Here is a 27932-nt window from a genome sequence, read left to right on the forward strand (position 1 = left end):
GACGTCTTTGTACTTTATGCAAGGTGTGACTGCAGTAACCGTAACTTTCCAACACCACGATTAACTGATAAAAAGCGATTTATTGATGTGGGAGAACGATGAGGGTTGAAACTTAAAAAATACAAAATTACAACAATTGATTAAGTAAAGGTGATAAGAAAGAAATACACTGAGCCAACTTGAAACGACGTTACTCACATTGTTACGATTACTCAAAAACTGCCCTTGCACTCGACGAGAAAACACTGTCTGAAGATGAAATGAGTAACGTAGATACTGCTAAACGAAAGGCCCCCTTAACAGAGAAAACTAAGTTTATATACGCAGGAAAAACTGAAAATTAATGTATACGAAGCGACTCTTTGAAAGTGTTTTTGATGCCAATAATTATGAATAAAACAATAATGAACCAAAGCATGCGATATGGAAAACAAAAGAAGCTAGCTAACCGGTACAAAAACACTTATTGAGACGACGCGAAACAGTAGCAACACTCTAGAGACACCCTAATCAACAACTGACCACATTCTGCACGCTAAGATCTTACACAAGGAGCTAGTTCAATGTAAATTTCCATATGGCGTGGGATAGGAGATCAGGAAATTAAAACTTATTATTTTTTCTCCCATTGAGAAAACTTTTAATTCCATAATCCAACCTCTAATCAATTGATTTACTTCCTCCAGGCTTTGAACCAATTTGGCAGTAGCTCAACTCAAAATTTTTACCCGGTGAGAAGTTATTCAGTCCCCAAACCAATTAAAAGTGCTCAAGCGTATAATGATATACAAAAATTTAAGCTTAGCGTTCTATGGAATTAGCACATGCGTTAATGGCTGGCGGCCATGATTGGTACAGTAGATATTGGGACACCTCTCAAAGAAGGGGGAAAAGCGTTAAAAAAACAATCGACGCCTTGACAAAACTTTTATGGACTCTTTAACGTTGTTTCACTGGTTCGGCTGGCGAACAAATTATGGTGTAGTAGTCGCTCAAGCTTAACCAAGTAGATTTTGCATTTGAAAATGATCATGAGAGAAAGAAAAACTAAGAATGTCGCCTTAGCAGTCGCCAAGATAACGACAAACGCACTGACGGACTCAGTTATTCCAGAGAAAGAAGAAATTTACATCGCAGAGTAGCAGAGGGAATCACGCCCATAAAAGCTTTTGACATGTACGAAGATCTGGACGAATTTGAAGGGAAGTATGGGCGCAACGTCTTATAGATTATCCATCAATCTGTTCTTGACCTGTCAAGAACAGATTCAACCTGTTCCAGTTTTTGTATCTTGTTTTTTCATGTAAGATTTCCAATTATTCGTAACTATGGACTGCATATTCATTAACTGTTGTAATGTCCACAGGAAATAATAGATGAAAAACTCTGGTACGTAAAATACCAACAAATGATTTGGACTCGTCAGTGTACATCAATCTGAGACGCTTAATTAATGGTTAAAAGTGCCGCTACATTTCTAAACGCAAATTTTGAGTGAAGATCATGATCTGAAAGAAAATAAATCGAAGATTGTCATTTCCAGGATTCTATGAACAATAACTGTATGCACGGGAGAAAATGGATGGAGTGAGACGAAGCAGCTACGTCATAGACTCAGTTTGGAGTGACACTCTAATCGGAGGAATAATGGAATCACTGACAGCGAAGGATAAGTAGGAACACAAGATCAACGGGAAATAGGTTCAAATAGCTACATAGGATCATTGGCAACTTAGAATAAGTGGGAGTATAGGATCAAGGGTACTTACGATTAGTAGGAACATAAGATCAGTGAGAATATAGGATCAGTAAGAACTAAGGGTCAGTGAGAATATAGGATCGATGAGAACATAGGATCAATAATGTTTGTGGGTATGGGCCTGAATTCTTTTTAGGTCTTATTTCAACTACTAGTTCAGTAGTGTTCATAGCTACGAGGTTCTCCTATAGGATCAGTGACAACATAGGATCAGTGACAACATAGGATCAGTGACAACATAGGATCAGTGACAACATAGGGTCAGTGACAACATAGGATCAGTGACAACATAGGATCAGTGACAACATAGGATCAGTGACAACATAGGATCAGTGACAACATAGGATCAGTTTGAAAATAGGATCAGTGAGAACAGGATCGATGAGAACATAGGATCGATGAGAACATAGCATCAGTGAGAATACAGGATCAGTGAGAACATAGGATCAGTGAGAACATAGGATCAGTGAGAACATAGGATCAGTGAGAACATAGGATCAGTGAGAATGTAGGATCAGTGAGAACATAGGATCAGTGAGAACATAGGATCAGTGAGAACATAACATCAGTGAGAACATAGGATCAGTGAGAACATAGGATCAGTGAGAACATAGGATCAGTGAGAATATAGGATCAGTGAGAACATAGGATCAGTGAGAACATAACATCAGTGAGAACATAGGATCAGTGAGAACATAGGATCAGTGAGAACATAGGATCAGTGAGAACATAGGATCATTGAGAACATAGGATCAGTGAGAACATAGGATCATTGAGAACATAGGATCAGTGAGAACATAGGATCATTGAGAACATAGGATCAGTGAGAACATAGGATCAGTTTGAACATAGGATCAGTGAGAACATAGGATCAGTTTGAACATAGGATCAGTAAGAACATAGGATCAGTGAGAACATAGGATCATTGAGAACATAGGATCAGTGAGAACATAGGATCAGTTTGAACATAGGGTCAGTTCGAACATAGGATCAGTTTGAACATAGGGTCAGTTCGAACATAGGATCAGTTCGAACATAGGGTCAGTTCGAACATAGGATCAGTTTGAACATAAGATCAATGAGAACATAGGATCCGTTTGAACATAACATCATTTTGAACATAGGATCAATGAGAACATAACATCAGTTTGAACATATGATCAATGAGAACATAGGATCAGTTTAAACATAGGATCAGTGAGAACATAACATCAGTTTGAACATAGGATCAATGAGAACAACATCAGTTTGAACATAGGATCAATGAGAACATAGGATCAGTTTGAACATAACATCAGTTTGAACATAGGATCAATGAGAACATAGGATCAGTTTGAACATAGGATCAGTAAGAACATAGGATCAGTTTGAACATAGGATCAGTGAGAACATAGGATCAGTGAGAACATAGGATCATTGAGAACATAGGATCAGTGAGAACATAGGATCATTGAGAACATAGGATCAGTGAGAACATAGGATCAGTTTGAACATTGGATCAGTAAGAACATAGGATCAGTTTGAACATAGGATCAGTGAGAACATAGGATCATTGAGAACATAGGATCAGTGAGAACATAGGATCAGTTTGAACATAAGATCAATGAGAACATAGGATCAGTTTGAACATAACATCATTTTGAACATAGGATCAATGAGAACATAACATCAGTTTGAACATAGGATCAATGAGAACATAGGATCAGTTTAAACATAGGATCATTGAGAACATAACATCAGTTTGAACATAGGATCAATGAGAACAACATCAGTTTGAACATAGGATCAATGAGAACATAGGATCAGTTTGAACATAACATCAGTTTGAACATAGGATCAATGAGAACATAGGATCAGTTTGAACATAGGATCAGTAAGAACATAGGATCAGTTTGAACATAGGATCAGTGAGAACATAGGATCATTGAGAACATAGGATCATTGAGAACATAGGATCAGTGAGAACATAGGATCAGTTTGAACATTGGATCAGTAAGAACATAGGATCAGTTTGAACATAGGATCAGTGAGAACATAGGATCATTGAGAACATAGGATCAGTGAGAACATAGGATCAGTTTGAACATTGGATCAGTAAGAACATAGGATCAGTTTGAACATAGGATTAGTGAGAACATAGGATCATTGAGAACATAGGATCAGTGAGAACATAGGATCATTGAGAACATAGGATCAGTGAGAACATAGGATCAGTTTGAACATTGGATCAGTAAGAACATAGGATCAGTTTGAACATAGGATCAGTGAGAACATAGGATCATTGAGAACATAGGATCAGTGAGAACATAGGATCATTGAGAATATAGGATCAGTGAGAACATAGGATCATTGAGAACATAGGATCAGTGAGAACATAGGATCATTGAGAACATAGGATCAGTGAGAACATAGGATCAGTTTGAACATTGGATCAGTAAGAACATAGGATCAGTTTGAACATAGGATCAGTGAGAACATAGGATCATTGAGAACATAGGATCAGTGAGAACATAGGATCATTGAGAACATAGGATCAGTAAAAACATAGGATCAATGAGAACATAGGATCGGTTTGAACATAGGATTAGTGAGAACATATGATCAGTGAGAACATAGGATCAGTTAAAACACAGGATCAGTGAAACATCCACTCTTTGAATATAACTTGTCAGATAATTTCTAAACGAACTGGATTTGCTCTAACTGACTCCATAGTAGCGAAGGAGGCAATGATGGTGGACAAGAACGGAGGCCTTTTTTAGGTCAATAAAAGCAGCACCTGTCAGCTGTTGTTTATTTATGTGCTTTTATATATGGTAAACCAAGTAAAAACTACAACAGTTTCAGTAGAATGTTTTTAGCGAAAACCAGACTTAAATACTGATCAGACATTGTTTTCTTCATGAAAAGCCTGTAGATCAACTTAAAGCGCACGCTCCATAAATTTGGAGATTCTTTAAAATGGGAATGACTTTGGCCTCCTTCGACACAAATGGAATTTTTCTAGTCAAAATCGTTATATTAATGTGCAAGCAGCAATTAGAAGTAGAATTAAGCTACGCTAGAAAGAATTAGAGGTAACTGGAGGCTTACTTGTCTATGTATGGAAAATACGATCAAATTCAAAAACGGATTTGTCAGTAGTCTACAAGACTCGGATATGCAGATGTTTCCACGTAGGTCCGACTACAAGTTCGTCTTTATCTCCATGAGGTTTCCTCTGTGGGCCTTCCAAGTAAATTCAACAATCATCTTGGCAAGGGCATCTGAGCTTTGGGGAGAAGGAGATAAGTTCTTGAGATATCTTTATCCTTAATTGAGACATGAATCTCCCTGTCGACTGCCTCGAGATCTTCAGGCAGTCCCCACCGCCATGAGTAATTGAAGCAGCTCCCCAGCTTCGTTTCGTTGTCCTAAGAGCCCCTGTAAACGAGGCCGTCCACAGTTACGACATATTCTGATTCTTTGTTTATATCGCTCATATTAGTTTTTTGTCGGATTCATTTCCTTTACTCGTGACCGAAAACGCTCAGTTGTATTCTCGGTCAGACAACGTCCTCATTCCTCCACCCTCTCCCTCCCAATATTTAAAAACTCTACACACCGACAAATTATGTTAATATAACTAGCAGTTTCCCGATGGTTCAGTGGCAAACGCTTTCGCGTATCATGCACAACAGAGGTCATCGAGGTTGCGGGTACGAATCACCGGCGCCATGGGAGTTATTCTGGCTTCTCCCCGAGTAGGATTTGTAGCTGGCAGACTAGGAGTAGCTCTCCAGCTGGCTTAAGGCGGGAATTTCGCATAGTATCCGCTACCTTTTCTATTTTTCTCCCTTATTGACATCACTTTATTTTCTTCCTTCCTTGAGTCTTCTCTTTTCTGACCAGTTATCTCTTTGTTCCACTTTGGTATTATTTCATCTACGGTTTCGGTTCTTTTTTTTTTCTTTTTTCGAAATTGGATTAACATTTTGATCCTTTTCTTCTTTTATTTTTGATTGTTCTTATTATCATCAAGATATTTTCTTTTTTGACAACTTTCCATATCTAACCTATGCATGTTGGACGGAGTTTCAAATAAATTCTTTTAAAAGCTTCAAATCGGTTTAAAAGAACTTGGTCTCCCTTTCTTCCCCATTGAAATATAACTAGAGCCAGCAAGATGACTCAACTCCTCTCACTATTTTGCACTTAACAGTCTCACTGATTGGGAAGAAATATCTCACCAAACTCTCCGATTGTTGTGAGATGTAAATAGGTAACCTCAGTCATTTCTAATACAATTAATACGGAAGTATATGAAATCTTGACTTTTAACACGTCTGTGTTGCAAAAAGTACAAACCAAAGTAGCCTGAAATGTTTTCTCGATGCTCCCACGAAGAAGTTGAAAACTGGCATATTAGGTGAAAGAATCATGTAAGTTTGGCACTGTTACTATTTTTATTCAAACGCTGGTAGTACTTGGGTTAAATTAATTTATTCGTCACTTTTTTAACAGACGTCTTTAAAAAGCCTTAACATATACCAGTAACAACAATTTTATAAAATTTTATAAAGAAACCACTTTTGGCCCCATGAACTTTTGCGTTGCTTAGAGGTACACAAATAAAATATCTCTAAATAACTACCTTCATATTAATTTCATTAAAATATTTGACATCTCAGGCAACAGCGCAAATTGATACACGTGAATTACCTCGGGCATTCATCATAAAATATATATATATTTTATATTTTTTACGCGAGGAAATATCCTCTCAAATGTATTATTTCTAATTGTTTTTTACAAACGTCTGTTTTCATTAGCTCCAAGTTATAATTTTTTTCTTACGTTTTCAATGAGTGGTTTTCTTGTGAGATAAATGTGCTGCAAATTGAGTGAAAGTCAGTTGATAAAATTGTTAAAAGACGGGGCAAACGGAGAGACTCTCGATGCATTGGCCCGAAGGTCCCTTGGGATATCTTAATGTCATATCCGTCATCTACGGGTTTAGATAGGGCCGAAAAATGGTACTTCTTGGACTAGGATTCACAATACGATCGTCTTGAGAAACCAAGAGGTATTGAAATGGAATCGATATCAGCGAACATCCTGATTCACGAGAATATATTGGGTGTTGTACAATTTCACGACACTTGCATGTAGGGTCGTACCACTGTCGTAATGAGGACAGTATATCACTAACACAAGTTCTACATTCCCCGGAATGATTCCCCAAGGGTGATCGCTTCTTTGTTCTGCGTATAAAACAACGCGTGGGTCTTGTAAAATGTTACAATTTCCGTCAAACCATCGAACGCATGCTTGCCAATAACATAACGACCGCTTGGTGTCAGTTCTATGGGAAAATGGCGAATCCTAAAGTTTAAAACAGGAAAAAGGAAACATTAACGAAAACGCAATGGTAGTGATAATGATAACAACAACGACAATGATAATAATAACAATAATAGTAATAACAATAATAATAAATATAATTTGACTTGAATTGCCGAACGTCAGCTTTTCTCTGGTTCTCATTTATTACCGATACGTCTAGCGATAAATTAGACGACGCTAACCCTTGTAGCAAAATTACGAAATTGCAGAACTAAGCGAGAAAATGAAATAGTACTTACTTTCCGCCATACTTGACCGATAGCACGAAAGAAGCAAACTAAAAATACGAAAAAAAAGGCGGTGAGGGCAAGAATTCACGCTCGCTAGAAAGGGAATAGGTACATTTTTATTGTCTGTTTTAATTCTTTTTACCTTCTGAGTGCTCTCTCGTATCAAGTAGTCGAGTTCTTTGGCGCTCTGTTGGACAGAAAACAAATCAAAATTACAAAATTTCATCATTTTAGTTATTCTGTTATGCACAATAACTTCCTTTCACTTTACCATAACATCAACTGTCAATTCGACATAACAACCAATGTAAGATTAAAAAAAAAGACAATAAAAATATGGAAGAACTATGTCCACCATAGGCCTGCAAGCCGTCAGTTCAGACAGATGTTTTCCTCGACTCTCAGTACGATCGTATTCTTTTTTAACGAACCAGTGCACAAAACACTATACATTCGTGTTGCCGTGTTGTCGTCTTGGATCGGTTTTCCTGCATCAGTATGAGTTAACATTAAAAAATTGAACATATTTATATCTTACTCTCATCATAAGTTCCTCGCACTTCTGACGTGACATTTTCCCGTAATACCACAACTCGTCTCCTGTGACAGCACAAATGACACAAGCATCAGATACACATGCTTCCACAAAAAGGGAAATTGTTTTGGCAATTGTTCTTGGAATATTTTGACGGAATTTTACACCAACTAAGACATCTAACAACATGACTTACCGAAAGAACTGTGCCTTTCTCGCTGCTTGCTCTTTGGAGGCATTTCGTTGAGAGTTTCTTCCTACAAGTAACGAATGGAAAATTTCAACATCTATTACTGACAGTAATCGTAGAAATGCCGAAATGGCCATCCATTTTTTGGCGAATGAGAATCCATCCGTTTTTTAGCGGGTAGTGTGTGTGACGCAGTGTTTAAGTGACGCAGTGCTCAACAGTCTTAATTGAAGTCTGCCTGCTACTGAAAGAGTTCTTTACATACTGAGTCAGTAATAACACCCCGCTTTTGTGTCCTTCAGTCACTTCACCATCAAGCTTCTGTAATTTGACGTCCTGATTCACAGCACTTATAGTGATGTGCAAAATTCAATACCTCAACAATACAGTTTCTCAACTTGGTGATCATTTTTCGCCCCAGTAACGAAAGAGATCAAAGTAGAAAAAAGAAGATTCGTCCACTTCACTCACACTTAGATTTCTAGCGGAGCGCGAAGAAGGGAATGACTCACCCGCCCACCTCCAATCTTCCGTTAGTCCGCCGTTAGTCCATACCTTAATCTAACTGAGTAACAACGGGAGCGATTTGAAAAGAAATATTTTTTCATCTTCCCCTTAAATTTGAGCTTTCTTACCCAAGAGGTCCCTCCTTTTGAAAACCTCTGTCTTTTTATGAGTTCTTGTTTCACAAAATCTCCGTCTCGAAAGAAACTTATTACAACAGATGATTACTGAGCCTTTAAAAATAGAGGTTGTCTTTGTCTCAAATTAACATTTGGTTCAAGAAAACAGCTTATAGATGTAATTTATTTTCAGAATGGACTAACATTAACATTATAGTACCTCATCCTGTAGCAGTTCCCAGAAATCGCCTGGAGTCCATCCGACCACACCTTCTACATTCATTTTCCACCAACCTAAGGACTGTACTGCTAATAACTGGCCTACTTCTCCTTTGCGCACCGAGATGCAGTTTGAATTTTTTGTTGTAAAGTCTTCCCGCGCGAAGTAGTGTTCGTTCACCTTTCCTAGAAGAAAGAAGTCTTTCCTCAGAAGGACTCAAAAGGGGACTTAAAGTCACTTAACACCAGAAATAGAACGGTCTCTGGGGGAATTTTGATGTTTCAAAATTTACCAAAATATCATTAGAGCGGCCCGTGATATTTGGAGATTATACGAGCCGGTCTTAGTCCCAAACACCTCACAGTACACAATCTTTATATTTGTGCTACGAGGCAAATTTAGCATACAAAGCACATATCTTTGTCTCTAAACCGGTAAACAATTGCTTGAATAGCAAAATATGATAAAACATGTAGCCGCTCAAAAATCGCACTCATTCAACAGATACGGAAACTGCGCAAACGTCATTATTAAGGGTCTAACGCTTAATCGATCTTGCGAGAGGCATGTTCAGCCAAGTTTTTTGCTGTTGATGGTCACTTGACAACCGTTAAAGCTGTTGATTGTTCTATGACTGAGAAATTCAGCCGTTTTCCATTCCCATCGCTTTCATTGTAGTCAGTTGAAGTGCACTCGTCTGTACAGCAACTTAAATTCAGCCTACAAGCCACAAAGCTTTCAGTATCATGTAGCGAATCAAGCGATGAGGACAATACTTCCCCTGCAAGTCACTCGCAGGGTTACAACCCACATGGCGCATCTTCGACAGGAACGTCTCGATCAGCGTGACTCGACATCTCGGCCAAACAGTCGTAAACTTTCTTGGCTGAACTACTCCTATTTCAGCGAAGCTCACCCTTACGCGTTCTTGTAGGACTTTCTCCGCAGTTGATGCGCTCAATAATATGAAGCGCGCCGAAAGAGAGACAGATAAAAAGTCTGTTTAGTTAGCCTTACATTACGTATATGGTATCTGTGAAACAAGAAAACAGAAAACAGGGCGTCGGTGTCTTACCAGGCTTCCGGATGTAATCTGGTGGGGCACCAGGCAGTGGAGGCGCTTCTTCGCTTGGGGCACTAGTTACGTCCACTGAAGTCTTCTTCTGCTCAAGATCGCTCCTAGGTGTTGGTACAGGAGGCTTCTGCACCATCTGAGACGGAGGTGCTCCACGAGCTGCCGCTTCTTCTTCTTCATAAGCGTTGTAAATGTCCCCAACAGATTTGGACCTCCTAGTCATGTTGTAATGGGAAACTTCCTTGCTCTTCAACAATGAAGTCGGCACCCATCCACTCCTTTTGGTTGCGTCTACTGTACAAACGAATGACCAGGCGCCATCCTCACAGAGAAGGCGTACCTCTTCTGTCGCTGTTAGGGGCAGATCTTCATTGCGATCTGGTGGAGGTGCGTAGTTTGTGATAGCCACATAATGCTCCCCGGGCTAAAATGAGATTGAAATAAGATTAACAACAGTAAGTCTGAAATGAAGATTGCTCGTGTTTAACCGTTTTATTATTTCATATTTGTCCCACTAACTGTCACATGTTTGCTTGCACCTTAGCTTTGAAAACTGAGGAAAACTCCCTACGTCGACGATTTTCTATGTTTTCACGTGGGATACTAAAAAAGGGAGCCATTTATTCAACGAGAGGAAAAAAATTGCAAGAAATGTTGCGACATGAATAGAGGGAGATGAGCTGCAGAGAGTAACACGCTTAACGTAAGACACCAAGGACTCAAGACCATTCCTTTTCAGTCCTCTTTGTTATCTGCTACAATTCTGCTTCACAGTAGCTTTACTTCGTGCACTTTTTTCCCCTTTAACCATTACTGACTGACTCTTACTCTGACCCAAACAGACCGACTATGAACTCTAAAATACACGCTTAAATATGCACCATACAATCATGAGTGGCACGAGTGCGCTAGCGGACCAAGTGACCTTAGAAGATTAAACTTTTGTTATTATAACACTAAGCCAAACTTTTTAACAAATGATCAACAACGTACATAATACTTCCGATCAACCGAACCAATCTTTGACTAAGACAGCCAAAACAAGAACATCAGTAAAAGTCCTAGTCAAGACCAGTAGACATGACAGTGAAATCAGGAAGTTCATCGTATAAACCCACAAAATTTCAGACTTCAAAAGATCTACAGGATTCCACAGGGTTTCTATGCTCTTCAACGTATTATTAAACCATCAGGTTCAACCTTCCTATAAATTTGTTTAACTGGTTTATATCTCGAGGAATAAGTCAAGCCATAGCTCACAGTTACTTAGTCAACAATGCTATGAGAACGCATACCACATGTCGCGCTCATAACTTACTGTCCCAACATGAAGATCAGCTCTAAGAACATTCTCGTATTTGTGGGAGCCAAATCTGACGAGTCCCTCGTCCGGGGGTTGCAATAAACGCACCCTTGGGGTACTAGTAAGTGGCGGTTGTCTGAACTCATGCACTCTCGCATAACTCATGTCATCATGGTCTACACTGCGAGAGTTAGAGTTGTGTAGAGAAACCAGCGGTGGAGTGGACGGGAGGTTTGGGCAGCCATTCCGCTTCTGCTGGAAAATAAAAATGTCCATATTTCTTTTCTGTGATATTGTTGAGGAATGCAGTGAATGGAGGGATAACATGTCACGATCACAACCGAAACACAAAGTAACAAACTTAGCGGCACAAGTTCATAAGGAGTTGACTGTTCATTACCGGTCTTCTGATTTCTGACCCATCTTCACTCATACTGTGGGATCTGTTCAGTCTAAAGACAGAAGAAAAAAAAATCTATATTGATAAACAAAATAGAAAAATCAAAAAGAAACTATGGAAAATACTTGGATACATTGAACAAAATATGATGAGCTCAGTTGGTTAATGTAGTAGTCAGCCATAACCACCCAACCGAGTGAAACTTCATCATAGACATATCACTTGTTATCTGCTCACTAAAAAAAAAAATAAGTATTTTCGTTTCTTAAATTTCTGTTTACTGAATATCGAATCTTATCATGTTTGCACTTTTGCAATAGCCTCATATATTTTCGAGTTGCCCATAGCACATTTTGTCCCCTCCCTAAAAAAAACACCATTGCACGACTAACCTTGCAGTGATAATCAATAAAAGATATGGATGATTCATTTGCTTTCTTCAAATTTCGCAAAAATAATGACATTAATAATACTTATACTAATAATAATAAAAATAACAGCCTAATAATAATGACAACCCAGGAAGGCCAATTTGAGGCAAACGGAAATGGCAAAAAATAAGAATACTTGTGCAGTCGCAAACTACTCAGGTGTTGGGGAGGTAACAAAAGGTACTGGGGGCATTAGTAGCAGTCCCAAGGAGGCTGGAAAACAACCTTGGGCGTATTAGTGTAGACACTTCCGTGGATTTCATTTAAAAAAAGGAAAAAGAAAAGAAAAACAAGCAAACAAACACAAATTATGGAGCCACAGGGACCTTAAGAAAGGTGCTGGAGCACTTTGATGAGGAAAGATCGTTTGAGCTGTAAGTAAACTGCCTAAAACCTATAGACACAACCCGAGCCTCATTACCTTTAAAGCTATCATCGTGACAACCAGTCGTGACAGGAAAGTGATTAAACCAAAAATACGAATATCGTGACGAGTTTAAAATCCCATAAAACCATATTATTTCTTGATGAATCAAAAGCTTCTCGCTCTTCGTCTACTTTGTATCGCACATACTTGTAATTGAATAAGTTAGTGTTATTGATTTACTGCATCTACACGCCATAGTACAACTCAGACTATAGTACAATCGAAACTATGGTACAATCAAGACATCTCTACAGAAAAATGGTTTTGTAACAATCTCGGTAAGAACCTCTCTAGTCACCAAATATATCTTACCTTAGATGCTTTGGAATAACGGAAGCATATTGAGGAACAGTTTCACTGAAAGGAAAACAGATAACGTGCGCATTACTTTACCTACAGGATATTTTTCTGCCTTGCTCTGTTTAGTGATGCTGCACACCTGGTTTCCCGGGCAAATGATCAGTCAAGCCGGAGGAGTTAAATATGATTTCTGAATTTAATTTAAAAATGAAATCCAGAGATTATGTTTTCATCTCCACCATTAAATAGTGAAAACGAAATAACAACAATGCACTTATTTAAAGCTTCGAAAGACCTTTGTAACCTGACTGTTTATTCATAATGGCGGCGTCAGTAGTCAAGTTTTCAGCACATTTGAAGAAAATTTTCAAAAGGTGATGCAACTGTTTGAAATCTCAAAGAGCGGGAAACAGTAGGGCACAGAAGAACAGAGTTGCTGACGAGGCAATTCAGTCTTAGTCATTTCATATTCAGATTGCTCATTCTGTTAGTTTTTGTTCGACAAAGCACAGAGTAAATGCAGCCTGCGTATTTGCTATTTGGGCATAAAGCCGAACAAATACAGTGTAACTGCTTAACATAGTTGTAGTAATTACCAAAAATGAGTTTACCCCGCCCCTGTAACCACAAAAATGAATATAAACAGTCGATCATGTCGACATACGTTTAAAAAAATTATATGATCAAAGATTCCCGTTCTATGGGGACCAACTGGCGCGTTATATATTACCTGGAGTCTTCAAAACTAAACTGAAGATTTCTGTTGGCTGATGGGGAACTTGACAATATCTCCACTGTAGCATACTCTAATGCATCTTGAAAGAAAGGATAGCAAATTAAATAAATACTACCATTCCTTTCAATTAGAAAGCTTCTTGTTAAATTCAGTGGATTAGAGAATCGAAGTGAATTGAGGCTAATACAAAGAGAAAATGAACTCGAATAAGGGTGAAACCAAAAGAGAGGTTAGGTAATTCACGCAGGTCCTCAAAAGGTGTAATCAAGTAGCTACAAGGTATTAAGAGAAAACAATTCTTGACTTAGGACTTTCTCTTGACTAATTAAAGAAGCATTGTCCTTTATAGCTAGCATTTGGGAGCAGCACCATAATGCTGGTTCCAAACGTTAATAATCATGAATATTTTTAACTTCTGAAATATAATAATTTTCCATCAACGCCAACAGCACTAATACAAAAATATAAAGTATGAGAATTACGTATTAACATTTACTGCAAACAAATGAACCTACGAGGTGTGGACTGCGAACGTGAAACTCTTGCTTTTTCAGAGGCTTCATTGTTGTTAGCTTCTCTTTTCCTTGTTTTGCTAGAATCTCTGAGAATACATTATGAAAAGATTAATAGTCATATCAAAGATATCAGTAAGCAAGCACTGTTGGCAAAACGAAAGAATCGGAAGAGTCTATCAGATGTAAGGCATTTCCAGTGCTACTCACTCCATTTGCCGGTCCTCTAGCCATATGAATACGAACCCGTTTATAAACAAAGTAGAGGATCAGTATAAGCTCCTCCTGGTAAGGTGCTCACCCCCCCTCCCCTTGAAAAAACCTAGCCACTCCTCTGCACAATGGTATATATCAAGTTAGAGATGCTGTACATTTCTGACACTCAAACTCACCCTATCCTCAAAAGTACTCAATGAACTCTGTCACAGCTACACCACCCAAGCTAAAGTTTTTAGGAATAAAATTTATACCTGCCAATTTCCTAAAACGTCCAATTTTTTCACATGCCCCATTCAAACGAATAAGGTCGCATGGAAATGTTTCCTGCATTTCCTACAGATTAGTCTGTCCTGTTTAATTTTAATGCTAAAATGAGGAAATTCCGGTTGATTGTTTGATGTTAAAGCCGGCTCGCCAGAAGTAGTTGTATTCTTTTTACGGTCTCAGTCAATGTCACAAAAAAACTTCTCGTAGTGAGATGTGAAAAGAATTTCAAATAGCAGAGGGCCTTCAAAATATGCAATAGAACACAAGAAGCCTCACATCTCGCGGTTTTTTTATTTTTTTTTTATTTTTTTTCAACGGATAGAGGATGAACCGACTTCGGGGAACAACCATCGTGGGAACAGTTTCGTGTTGCAAGGTTAAACCCTTAAAAAGGATTGCAGCGAGTTGCACAAAGATATGGGTTTAGGGTGTTTAGAAACCACTTGGTGCTATGGGAAAAGGAAGAGATGGAATTGAAATGACAAGCTGAATAATTGAGAAAAATAGTGGGTAAAATGTCTACTAAATTTGACAAAAATCTCTCGGTAGACAGTAGGAGAAGCGAACATATCCGACCTTACGTGGCTGAAATGCCTTCGATTGTTAGAGATATTCACGTATTTTTCTACAGTTTCATTTCGCTTGATCTCTCAGCCATTTGGAAGTCACAGAAGTGAATATTCAAGCTACAAGATCGAAAAAAACTTCAGGCGAAGGCAAGTGGCACTCAGCGCTGATTAGAAAGTTCGAAAGCTGGCAGATATGACAGGACCTGCCTGACATAAAAAGTAAAAAACTGTTAACTTAAATCTTGTACAACAGAAACATTCTGTTCAGGGTAAGCATTTCCCTCTTCAAACTCAATGTAATATTCAATTAGACTTTTTATACAATTGGTAGTAATGTCGCAATCTGATTGGCCAGTTTGCCGTTGTCGATAATAGCCGTTTTATTTGACGTCGGTATCGTGGTAAAAAAAATTGAAAGTTGTTTAGCGTGGTCTATACTCTCGTCGACGACGAGATTCGTTATCATAGTGGTCAAAATTTGTAAAATACAACGATTCTTTCAGTGATAAAGGCATTGCGTGACACGTTGACGCCAGCAGCATTGTCTGTACTTTTATCAAAACCGGCAGATTGGCCAATCAGATGGCGACATTACCGCCAATCGTGGTAACAGATTATTTTTCAATGATTTAATGTTTTTTTAATTTAGAAGTTCTACATGTTGATAATAGTCTTCAAAAACCTTTTAGCATTTGAGCCGTCACATCATGTTCAGTTTTACCTTCTAGGGGGAGGTGACCTTATACTTGCATATATGCCACTGATGCTTGAATATGAAGAACCCTGATAAGAAAACGGACAGTGCAGTCAGTTATCTCAATTACTGAGATTATTTAAGAATATTATATTACAGATAACTTTTGCAGAAAAAAAAAAGAAATACTGCATTAAAAGAAGCATTAATTACATTCATTTATATTGCAGTTGTTGCACATTAAGACAATTCCACTCACCCTTTTCTTTTGTTGGTCATCAGATAAGAGAGGATCTGCACTTGGCTTGGCTTGAACCAGATTGGATCCAGGTGTAAGACCAACTTTTCCTTTTATTCTAAACAGAGGTACAAAACATTTTCATTGAACTGAACTTGCCCGAAAAAAAAAAAAAAGATTTGCAAAGCAAAAGTGGCTATACTCCAGCTATTCTTCAAATAACATACTTTATCTTCCACCAACCAAAGTTGCTGGTGGCCAGAACTTCAACTTCTTCTCCAGCTCTGTAAGTTAGTTCATCATCACTCTTAGCTGAGTATGACTCAATTGCAACCCAAAAGCCTGCAGTAAAAGTAAAAGGACTTGGTCAAGAGGAGCATAGTTAAGGAGGGGGGGGGGGGAGGGGAACTTAATGCAATAATTCAAAAATAAAAATAAAAGGGATAGCTCTTCATTTTGTAATTCTTATGGACCAAAAAAGATTTACATCCTTTGAATTTTGAATATACGTGTAAAAGTGTGTAAAACTATGATAGAATTTAAGGCTCTGAGAAGAACTCAGGTCATGCATACTTTCAGTCTCCTGCATGCAAAACAGAGATTTCAGTAGGAATGGTAACAACTATTATGTGGCAAAACAGTGATTTCACTGGCCAGGGCTCTGAGCAGCAACCATTTTGGTGGCCAATAGAAAGAGGAAAAAAATTGCAGTGACTAAGTTTTCAACCAGAGCCATCACATAGGTGACCTGTATTCAGCAGTCAAGTAGGAGGCTGCAAGGATCGCTTCTATATTCGTTTCTTCAACCGCAGTACACATATATGATTTTCATATATTTGCAGTCATTATCTAGGGGAATTATTTAGCAAGGGAAAAATCCCAAATTAGAATATGCACATTTCTCTACATTCCAAGGATATGACTGGAGTTACCCATTCCCTTGCTTGGTTTTGTTAATTTAATTGAGATACATTAATTAATTGATTAACTGAGAATTATTAAGTTATTTTAGGAGGGGGTTGGGTTGGAGCTTAAACTTAGTAGGAGACTTATGTCCTATTGTTTTTGCTGTGGTACTGCTTTGTACAAATCCTTAAATAAATAAATAAATAAAATAAATAAATACACTTTTCATTTTGACAGATTGTAACATTAAAATAACATTGTCAGCCATTCAAGTATCCTAAAATTTAAAAACTAGCAGGAGGTTGAAAGCATGAGCAATTGAAAATCACAAATTTTTGAAGCTGATAACCTTCTATGGTAAACCAGTTTCCCATCAGGCTGAAGGAGCAGCAAACAATGCAAGTGGCTCTAAGATACAGAGAACCCAGACTTGAGGCAGAACCAGAATACAATAAAATATGGCCAGCTACTCTATTAACCTTTGGAGACAAACTTTAAATCTTAAACATAATAAATTGTCGGGAAAAAATGAACAAGAATTAAGTAATTTAATGTTAAGTTCCCTATGGTTTGTCAGAGGTCACACAAGAACTTACGCTCATCCTCCTCAACATCTCTCCATTCCTCCTCTTCTGTGCGTCGTCCAGAGTCTACTAGTTCAAGAAATGTTGCTGGAGCAAAACCATGCTCCCCTCTTGCATTTGCAACAAGCCACCAACCTATTAAAACAATTGGACATCAAGCAAAGTAAATTTAGAAAGTCAATTCTAATATAAATAGCAGAAGTGAGAAAACCTTACCCAGTTAACAAAAGGAACAACAGGGGCAACAATAGCAACAATTACTGTCTATATCTCTGATACCCAGCCCTGTCATTTCATCGTGAATACAAACTCTTTCCTCTCCAATTTCTGGGGAAACATTTTGAATGAACTATTTTGCATTAGAACATTTCTCTCACTTTTTCTAAAACATGTCTTTTTGTTCATTTCACTCTGGACTCCTTCCACCTTGCTCTTTCTATGGTTGTTAAAATCCTTATTACACTTTCGAACATGCATGTACTGATCTCCTGCAGTTTTCTATTCTATGCCAATTCAAATTGTAATAAGGTCAAGAAATAATTCAAACCTGTATTGTTTTTTTCAATGACTGTTACCATTTCATTTTCTCTCAAGCTCATCTCTCCCCTTCCTCCACCAGTAAATTCTGCCACTGACTGGTATCTCTCAACAAGCTGTTCCTCACTTCTTCCAAAATGAGAATTTGGCAGCTTGGTACTTTTAGAAGTTAACAGAATAAACAGTCAAAAAATACTGAATTAGCAATCATGTATAGAGTGATATAAATTGGTTTCAAATTCGTAATTAGATTTCAACTTTGCACGATGAACTCTGGGATTTTTTGCAGAATGTTAACATAAAAATGCTATCTTTTTTTTTGGCCATCATCAGTAGCAGCAGCTGTGCTGGGCTTACCATTTTTCATTTGATTCAATCCTCACAAATGCATCTGTTCCCCACTGGCTGAAGAACTGCAGGACAGTGTCTGACTGAGACACAACAGGTGGTAGCTGAATCACTCTCTAAAAGATGCACAAGATTTTCAGACACTGTATATTATAATTATGATGCTAGGTTGGATTTTCATGGCACAAACCACAAAATTAAAGGATTAATCTGATGACATTGATGACTGGGAACTTGAGACAACTATGACAGTTAAATTCAAAGAAAATATCATAACCCACAGAAATAATAACTTCTTACTAACCAAGCACAAGGGGTCATTCTGGTAAATATACTTGCCTCAGGTTATGAATATACACCAAGCAAAGGGTAAACAAGATTAAGTATCTACTTGAGCCAAGTGGCTCATTCAGTCAGAGCCTATTCCCATTTATACAGCACTAAGGAACTAGGAATAATGTTTTTCCACCCCTGGATGGGATGACAGTCTATCATTGGTTACTCCCCAGCATTTCATCAAGTTTCCCTAACAGTTAATTGTCAGCTCTGCCAGGTTCCTCTAAAAGAGATCAAAGGCCCTGACTATGAAACTACCAAATTAATGATTTGTTGAATGTTCTGAGGATGAAACAAATAACATATTCAAGAAAATGACAATCTTCAACAACATAATGTTACTTCCCACCTTTAGAAGCCAAAAAAATAGTTTTTTTCTTTTATTTTACCTAATTGAAGTTAACATTTAAACTGACGTGCTCATATAAAAAGTTCTGAAATCTTTAGTACCTGAGTTGTTAAAAACAACATATTGTCGAAGAAAAGTTAATAAATCCGGAAGGTGTCATAATCTTGTACCTGGGCAAGTTCCCTAAGGGAATTTTCAAAGCAACCCACACTTGGGGCTCGTTTTTCAAATTATTTGCATATTTTGTTTGCATTGGGCACTTCACAAAATTCACATGTGGAAGCTCTTTGCTTATGGGAAAATCTTTACTCATGGAAAAATCAAAAGCGAAAGAAAGTCCAGTAAAAAAAAAAAAAACCAAAGAAAAAACAGGCCCAACGAAATGAGAAAGAGTACCATTCTGTCAAGAAAAGAAAAAAATCCTTTGTGAAAGTGACTGGTACTGGCGGAGCTCCACACACTGGCATCCAGATTTCAAACAAAGAAATCTCTGTCAAACCTAAATTTGTCAAACATAATGTTAAAAACAAGGTTTCCTTTTATTTATGCAAGTACTAACCTTGATACAAAAAACATTAACAATCCCCATTTTGAAAGCTTTCTGTCAATTCATTGTCTTGTTTCTCAACACATTTCCTAGTTTTTCCATTTTTGCCACTGGTTTTTCCTTTGCCTTTGGCAACTTTGCCCATTATTGCGTGGTCCTCCTCAACACTCCACTGAGCAGTAGAGATTAAAAAAATGTGTCTGCAATGGGTCACTTTTCCCAAGAAATATTCATCCATCATCATTGATGTAATGGGGGTCTCGTTGTCACATTGGTTTGTAGTTACAGGAGGCAAGATAATCTCCTGGCATGGCACGAGTTGTTTGTGACCCTTTATGAGCTAAAATCTTGCATTTGATTTTGGGACGAATACATCTGCTTTAAGCGAATTTATAGGGTACTTAGATTTGACCAATTGTCTTTAAATTTTGCTAAAACATTCCAGGAATAATGACAAACAGAAGGGTGTTGTGAAATTTTGATATTTGAAATGTTTGTCTCATGGCATCCATTTAGGCACTTAAGTTGCTGATATCTAGACAACCAATCAGAATATTGGAAAAGCCTGACACACTCCTGTTGATTGATGCTTTGTGAATAAGACTGTACAGCCATTTTGCTTATGCTGCCATATCCAATACCCAATAAATTCAATAGAAGAACCCTAGGTCAGTTTACTGGCTCCTGACACTTCCTAGAAGAAAAACTCGCTTAAAGCATATTTTTATCAGAAACTGCACTTATAAAGCTTTTTTCTGATATATAGTTTGCTAGGATTTTAGTGAAACTAACGTGCGAACATATTTTCTCCTGAAAGACGCCCACAAAAATGGGAAGTAACATTAAGTTTCTCAAAGCTATATTGAAGTTTAACATTGCAACATAAGAGTTTTATAGGACATTACTCTGAAGTTTCTAGAATGTGGCACTGGATTTCCACATGACATTCATATTTCACAATCTTAGTTTACAGCCAATCATCTGACATATGAGGTTGTTTATCTAAAGAAATATTTAGGAATTCAAATTGGTGCGTGCTATGTCTGTATTTGGAAAACTCAACCCAATATAGAACTTCAAGACCACAATCTTGACTAAAAGCTTTGATGTTGGATTGTGGAAAACAAAAATAAAATGTAAACATAAAGAAAAAGCTCGAGTTAATTACTAGTTGGGATATGATGCCATAGTGAATCATAGTCAAATGAGTAATTATGATGTCAATAACAATAATAATAATAATAATAATAATAATAATAAGTGAATCTATTTTTGAAAAGAAACATAAACTTTCTACTCTGCTTGTGGTAACATTAATTGTTCAAGATCTCAAAGTAAGCATACCTGGCAGAATTCTTCAATGTGTTTACACTGTTTCTTCGCTAATGCTCCAAACAACATTCCCCCAGCAAAACGAGCAACTGTTCAAAAATATACACTCCTTACTGCAATAACATTGTCCAAGATAAATGCAAAAAGCGAAAAGGAGAGCTAAAGACAAATAACTTTGCATGTCTAAATTTTCTACATAGTATTTTAGCAGTCCTAAAATGCAATTTTTTAGAATAAGAGTTAAGCTCATTGAAAATAATTTAAGCACATTTTTCCCTCCTTTTTTTGGATAATTTTTTCAAATATGACTGTCTCAATACAGAATTGAGATGGGCAATGAAACAAACAGCTTACCTTTTATTCAAATTAATATTAACAGCAAAAAGTTGATCAAATAAATTCAGAGTTGTATTCTACTCAAAAATTTCCTAATGGATGCAATACCTTCAGTGACAAGGACTCATGCCAGATTACTTAACCAATCAAATAAATGAATTCTAAAAATTTTCTAACTATTCTGAGATTCACACTCTAGTGTTAAATAGACTTCTAATAGCTGAGTTTTGTTCATTTCCACCTTCCCAGAATCAAAATAAAATCCTCTTACCAGGCAATTCCGGAATTGTGATATGTTGTTTTTCTTGGAAAAGTTGTCGCAGACCAGCCTGTCAATATTGAAATTATATCAAGGTAATATGCATAATGTTTAATTCCACAGAATAGTCCAGTCTTTGACATTGCTGTTTGCCTCCCTTTCAGTTAAGAATGATGCATGATGAAATCACTGTGGATTCGTAAAAATATTCTGAGAGCCATTTGCCTACAGCCACAGTCATGTAAATCTAAAACAAAACTGTATTTTTTATAAGGTTATCCAAGAAAACGTTGTTGTCAAATAATGAAAGAGGGGAAGGATAAAATTGACAACTTGAAGCCAACTTTCATCTGAGTGCTGCACACAGCATGCAAATAATTATCAAGGAATTAATTCAGAATTTCCCTTGCAATAGAGTTCAGTCGCACAACAGATTTCAGTCCATCAAATCAAAGATTCAACATTCCCTCCACCAGGCAATGTAGATTGTTTCAATCAAATTCCTGCCTCCTGGTGCAAAACTTATGCTCAAATGCCCCACCCAATGATGGTCAATTTGTCTTTTTGTATAGGTGCAAAATCAGCGATAGTGACTCTCTACACATTTAACAAGCTTTTAAAAAAGGGTACTATTCTTCTTGGCCATTGGCCATGGCAAAAGTCAACGCTATACCTCTAAACTTCTCCATATGAAAAGATAAAACATGTGTTTGTGCTGAAACCACTTGACACATCCAGTGTAAATTCCCCACTGGGCAAGGATGGTAGTCAAATACCGTATTTACTCGTGTATAAGTCGACCCTCCTTTTTCAAGGTCAAAAATCGCATTTTTCATCACTTCTAGTTAAAGAAGTAGAATTCAGACTAATAGAAATTTCCCAAAAAAGTAATCTCTTATTTCTGAGGATGTGTTAGAAACACGGTGAATTAAAAAAACTGCAGAGCAAAATGTAACCGTGTGCCGTTAAGTTTATTGGCACTTGTTTATATCACCACGGTTTCAGTATACACGAGCTCTTCTTCTTTACTAGAGAAATATTTAACCATATTTTGTAAATCGCATCGAAACTGAAATCTTCCTGCATTTAACTACCCCTAATCTTCATGTTGAGTTTGAAAGGAGATTTATTGGACCGAAGAAACACCGAAGAGCTTCGAAGGATCGCGCGTAACAAACAAGACCGCGCGAGACAACAGCATTTGTTGCATCACTGAGTAACTGAAATCGTTCGATGACAACAAAAGCTCAGCACCGTAAACAGCAGCGAAGCTGTAAGAAAAAATGTCTGCTTTACAGATTAGAAGACACAATAGAAATCAGCTCCAGTGGCTTTATGTTTAAGCCACTTAAAATTTATTATTTCAAACTTTTTTTGTTGACGAAGAATGCGCTGAAAACTGACGAAACTTGAACATAATTTGAACTAGTTTTGTAAACTCGGTTTTCCTAACGGAATTCAGGCAATTGTTATGCTAATTTATTGGATTGTTTGGGTCAGGTCTTTGTGTATGACTCATGTTTGAGTCGAGGGTGATTTTTTACGGCACTGTGGGTGGCCAGAGGGGGGGACGTTGAATTTTCAAATTGATTGCCTCATGAGTTGGGGTCAAGCGTAATCATTAAAATAATTATTTCTTGGCCTCTTCCGGAATAAACAACATGTTTACAAACAAATGTAACCACTGGTAACATATCTACGAATTGTCCTTCATTAACTTATTAAAAGTAAAGTTTTGATTAGTTTTTGATTAGTTTTTGCTTGACCTTTTGGTAAGAAAGTGTAGCATTGATTACTTTAAAGACAGTTGGTAACTTTAACACGAATTACATGCCGTGACAGGAAGCATTTAAAAGATAAATAAATGTTTGAAACCCTCGACCAGAGAGTTCAAAATAGAAGTGACACATTTGCGTTTGCCAGCTCGCAAACGTTTCTCCAGTGGATCAGCTAATCATGATTGCACGTTTCCATACACGTAAACCAAGGTTTCATTAACCACGAAAAATGAAGTATACCTGATACAACGACGATAAGCAATGCTTAACTTTAAAACTCGACCTCAACCTACCTGTAGATCGAAGAACATACTGTAACGACGAAATATGCAATATTGGTTCTCGTCCAGCCATCTAACTTTCAAAACGTATTCCTGCAAAGTTATGCCAAAGGGTGTGTAAACGAAAGGGAATTTCTCCATTTCAAATTAATTTTTCAATCAATGAAACAGTAAGATACGAGGAGGAGTCAAAAAGCTACGTTGCGAGGCGTAAGACTCCATATAATACGTACATAATTTTTGCTGCCGGAATGTTCTTTGCTACGGCGTTTTTCAACATCGACAACTTTCACATCGGCAATAACACCTCTCTCATTAGTGGATAACTGCCTCATGGCACCGAAGGTGGGTTTATAGTTTTGTCCCTTTTCGGCACCAAGACCTTGTTTGAAATTGTTTACGTCCCATGATTCTCCCATCTCCGAACCTCCTTGGACCGAATTTGTTCTCAATGACAATGGATTCCCACGAAGTTGATTGTGTGACCTGCTGGCCGGAAGTTAGTAATACAGGTCAATATTTAACACGTGAAATCACCAACTGACTTGATATAGAATAATCGACGAACTCACTAACTTGAAATTATATTTAACTTGCCTGTTTGTAGGAGATAGACTTGAGGGCGGTCCTGTTCAAGAGCCGGTATTCACTGATAGCCTGCGATATGGAAACTCTACGAAAACAGTTTCGTGCTTGTTGGAATGCTTTATCTATATCGTAACATGACGTCACAAGGGGTGAATGAAGCATGAAAGGTCAGGTGTGAGTCGGAATATAAACGTCACTCAAAATTATAAGCTTTGTAAAAGCACGATTGATATTGATCTCATGCGTAAATCGCAATATTTTCAGACTGTTCAAGATTCTTTCGGCATCGAATAATACTTCAAGACAAAATACTATCAGAAATACATTTGGTAGATTTTAGATACGTAAGTCTCAAGGTGAACTGTCTCACTAGAAAGCGTTTCCTTCAGCGTAGATCTCTAAAAATAGTGAAAAAAAAGCGTGATATTAAACTATGGATCAGCAGACCGCGGAACCTCCAGAACCAGAGGAATCTGTAGATCCATCATTTTTTTGGTAGAAAAAATGATAAATGAAAAAACACGGGCGATGATGTTACCTTGCGCTCGTGTTCCTCATTCCAGGTTTATGTACAAAGAGTTCCAGCATATGGGTTTTCTTAGAGCCTTCGGATGCGGCGTTATTCGGCTACCCGGTGGTACCCAGACCGTAACAGCTTTCAAATTATTGTTCAATTTTGTGCGACTGCTGATTGCTCCTAAAGACATTTCATACCCTTGTACTAGTATTGTGGAAGTCACATCAATTTAATTGGGTGTCAAAGACAGTTAAAACACATTTCTCTTTAAAAAGCATTCTCGTCTATACCAGAGAGCGAATTTTCAGACAGTTCTAAGGTCTTTTTGGTTTTAATTTTATCTCATTAATTTTCTTTTACAAAGAAACATAGGTTCCGGAGGTTACGCAGGTTTCAAAGGTTCCCAAGTTCTATCGCTTCCACAAGTTCCACAGGGTCCGTAGGTTCCAGAGGTTCCAAGATCTCCTGATCTTCGGTTTAGTTTACACCCGAAAAGAAAGTGTGTTCACAAGAGATGGTTTATACAACATTAACTTTTTCTTTTGAACTTCGTAACTGGCAGTCGTTGTGGCTAGCTATGAAAAACAGCTTGCGGCAGGTAGTCCATACCAGGCGCTAAGTTAGTATTAGGGCCGCGAAAGTAGCTCACAGCCAGAAAAAAGGGGACTAATTGGACAGGTCGCATTTCAAGCCTCTCTCTCTTTCTTCTGCTCAGCGCTCCTATTATAACACACCTTGTTTGCTTATATACCCCGGCTTTAAAGACGCTATGTTGCAGTGATCAGTGTGGCGTTTAAATAACCTGTCAAATGTTTCACTTGAATCCAATCAGTTCGAGCTGAAATTGGGGGAATATCTAGTGATGTTCATCAAGTGATATCCCACGTTTCCAAACTTTGTGTCTGGTGTGACGAGTTTTTCTTTAAAAGGGCTTTGCCGTGGGCGTGGGGGCGGAAGGTAGAACGCTACCACTGTGACCGATAGGAAAATGTTGCAGAGAAGTTGTGGTCATGTGGCCATGGGGGTAAAATAGTGGATGACAAACGACACCCTTGCAGCATTTCTTTCCGTCAGTCAAGCTTAATCAGTACTTAAGATATCGTGTGCTTTCCACGTTCTGTATATTCCAACAGATTTGGTATTATCAAGAGTATTATATGGAATGTCATTAAATTGTACTCATGTTTTAGTCATCGTTGACATCATCATGCTCGTCTCCAACATCATCATTGTGGTCATCGTCCTTTACATTTTCTTCTTTATTCGTATTATTATTGTCATCGTTGCTTTCATTATCACCCTTGCAAAATTCTAAGCTTAGTTTATGCCACTCTCTTTAGCTTGAATATTCATTCAAAAATTTGAATCTGAACACAGAGGCCCTCGAGGAAACTAAGGGCCTGTTTACGTGGAGGTGGGGGACCCCAAGTAGGTGAGGTAACCCGCCTAGCCGAAACCGAAAAATTAAACGCGTTTATATGCAATCTTACAGCCCCGGGGTGCTGGGGTGTTCTTGCGCTTGCAATGAAGGAGTTTGAGCAGAGGCGTCCTAAGCTCACATCTCGAAAAAGACGAAACATTAATTCTCGGACACATATGTATTTATTCATGAAAGCGTTATGCGTTGTGTTACGCAGTGTTTGGCTTCGCGAGAAACCGTTGACTTAATACGTTATACGGAATAGTTTGGGAAACCAAATATGGTCGATTTACAACGCTAAATATTCCGAATGTGAACATTTTATACTCCTTGTGTGTCCGTTGTAGTTTCTGGTGATTTCTGCCATGAGACGGCTAGGGAATGTACAAAGTTTTAAAACACACGTTTCGCTTTTGAGCTTTTTTCCATGAACGCGACCCCGGCTGAGCGGATTACCCCACCTTGACACGTTTACATGGCAAATTGTCACCCCGGCTGACAGGGTTACCCTATCTGGCAGACCGGGCAACCCGCCTTTCATGTAAGCGTGATCGAAATAAAATAAGAAATTATATGGACATGCGAGTTACCCCACCTAGGCAGGTTATCTCAACTACCCGGAATCCCCCACCTCCATGTAAACAGGTCCGAATTATCCATTCAGTTAGATGCGTTCTATCGGAGAGGGTCTTCTTTTGAAATTTGAAAAATTTCCGAGTCGTAAGGGTCATGCGTTTTAGAAGCACCTATGGTCTACATTTTACAGAGGCGAATCCCTGGGAATGGGAACAGCCTGGAGCGGGGGATACGAGCCCTCCCTCCGTGACTTCCGGTTTTCTCACCACCAACTTGTCTGACGAATAAAATTTGCAACGAAAGAATCATGTCTTCCTCAATAGAAAGTAATCAAAATTATCTTGTCACTTACCCTTTCTCAATTTGCATTTACAATTCAATAGCCCCACATTGTACAACATTTTAAGAACCGAAACTCAAATTCCTCGTTTGGCACTGTCACGGGCCAATTTTCTTTTGCCTAGTAGTGAGTCATAATCAAATTTTCTAATCATCCTAGTATTCTGACTATCAACAATTTCATGTCAGGAGTAAGTATAAAGCATTTTAGCTTTCAAACCATTGGTGTTTGAGCTACTTTCTCTTTCTTTTTCTAAGTCATCAGGCTAGCACCTTCACTTCAATGGTTATAGATGGTAACTGAACTTTTGTCTCAGATATCATACACGTGATTGCAGACAAAAAAATTGCACGATAAGAAGTCGAGTTACCACCTTATTACATCCCATTTGAAATAGCAAAATTCAGTGGCTCAAATACAAGACTAGTTGGTCTGTAGAAATATCTTGTTGATCCAGTTTTGAGCTGGTTTGTAAACAATTACAAAAGCTGTCTTTCATTTTCCTGCAATCTGATTGGTTACTAACCTTACCCCGTTTGAGCAGGAGTTGGTGCGATTCGTGAGTAAAGCGCAGCCCGGTCCCGGTGAGTACTAATCAGATTGCAAGGATCCCCCATGATTTCAAAATGGATGCAATTAAGTGTACTTTAAGTATTCCCCATGTTATGTCGCCTAATTTTCAAACCACATCAAATAGTTCAATGTCTTCGTTTCAAACTCAATCCAAGAATAGGAGGGTTTGTTTCATCAAGTCGTAGGAGGGAACAGTGAAAAGTGAATACCCC

General features: G+C 38.0%; 1 protein-coding gene across 2 annotated transcripts; it reads right to left on the reverse strand.

The window, feature by feature from the left end:
* Nucleotides 1-6222: 6222 nt before the first annotated feature.
* Nucleotides 6223-24396, reverse strand: LOC131799552 (uncharacterized). Of its 2 annotated transcripts, none has more exons than XM_059117271.2 (23): nucleotides 24304-24396; nucleotides 23940-24192; nucleotides 23719-23799; nucleotides 21660-21717; nucleotides 21065-21141; nucleotides 18498-18604; nucleotides 18151-18299; nucleotides 17616-17738; nucleotides 16341-16455; nucleotides 16135-16231; nucleotides 15903-15964; nucleotides 14130-14215; nucleotides 13609-13693; nucleotides 12891-12935; nucleotides 11721-11772; nucleotides 11336-11572; nucleotides 10018-10441; nucleotides 8943-9127; nucleotides 8106-8166; nucleotides 7913-7974; nucleotides 7517-7561; nucleotides 7384-7421; nucleotides 6223-7123 (listed from the first exon to the last, which is right to left on the reverse strand). In XM_059117271.2, exons 2-23 carry the CDS (start codon nucleotides 24123-24125, stop codon nucleotides 6958-6960), a joined length of 2541 nt encoding a protein of 846 aa, XP_058973254.2. In that variant the 5' UTR covers nucleotides 24126-24192; nucleotides 24304-24396; the 3' UTR covers nucleotides 6223-6957. The 2 variants fall into 2 exon arrangements, with proteins under 2 accessions (XP_058973254.2, XP_058973253.2); XM_059117270.2 differs by having other exon boundaries at nucleotides 11336-11575.
* Between the last annotated feature and the right edge of the window lie 3536 nt (nucleotides 24397-27932).

This window comes from Pocillopora verrucosa, chromosome 2 (assembly GCF_036669915.1).
Source record: "Pocillopora verrucosa isolate sample1 chromosome 2, ASM3666991v2, whole genome shotgun sequence".
NCBI classification, from domain to species: Eukaryota; Metazoa; Cnidaria; class Anthozoa; order Scleractinia; family Pocilloporidae; genus Pocillopora; species Pocillopora verrucosa.

Coding starts and splice junctions, on each gene's coding strand:
- LOC131799552 (XM_059117270.2), bottom strand. CDS start 24,125: ATGGGAGAATCATGGGACGTAAACAATTTCAAACAAGGTCTTGGTGCC. Junction 23,800..23,939: donor ATTCCGGCAGCAAAAATTAT/GTACGTATTATA, acceptor ATAACTTTGCAG/GAATACGTTTTGAAAGTTAG. Junction 7,562..7,912: donor GCGAGGAACTTATGATGAGA/GTAAGATATAAA, acceptor TCTGTCCAACAG/AGCGCCAAAGAACTCGACTA.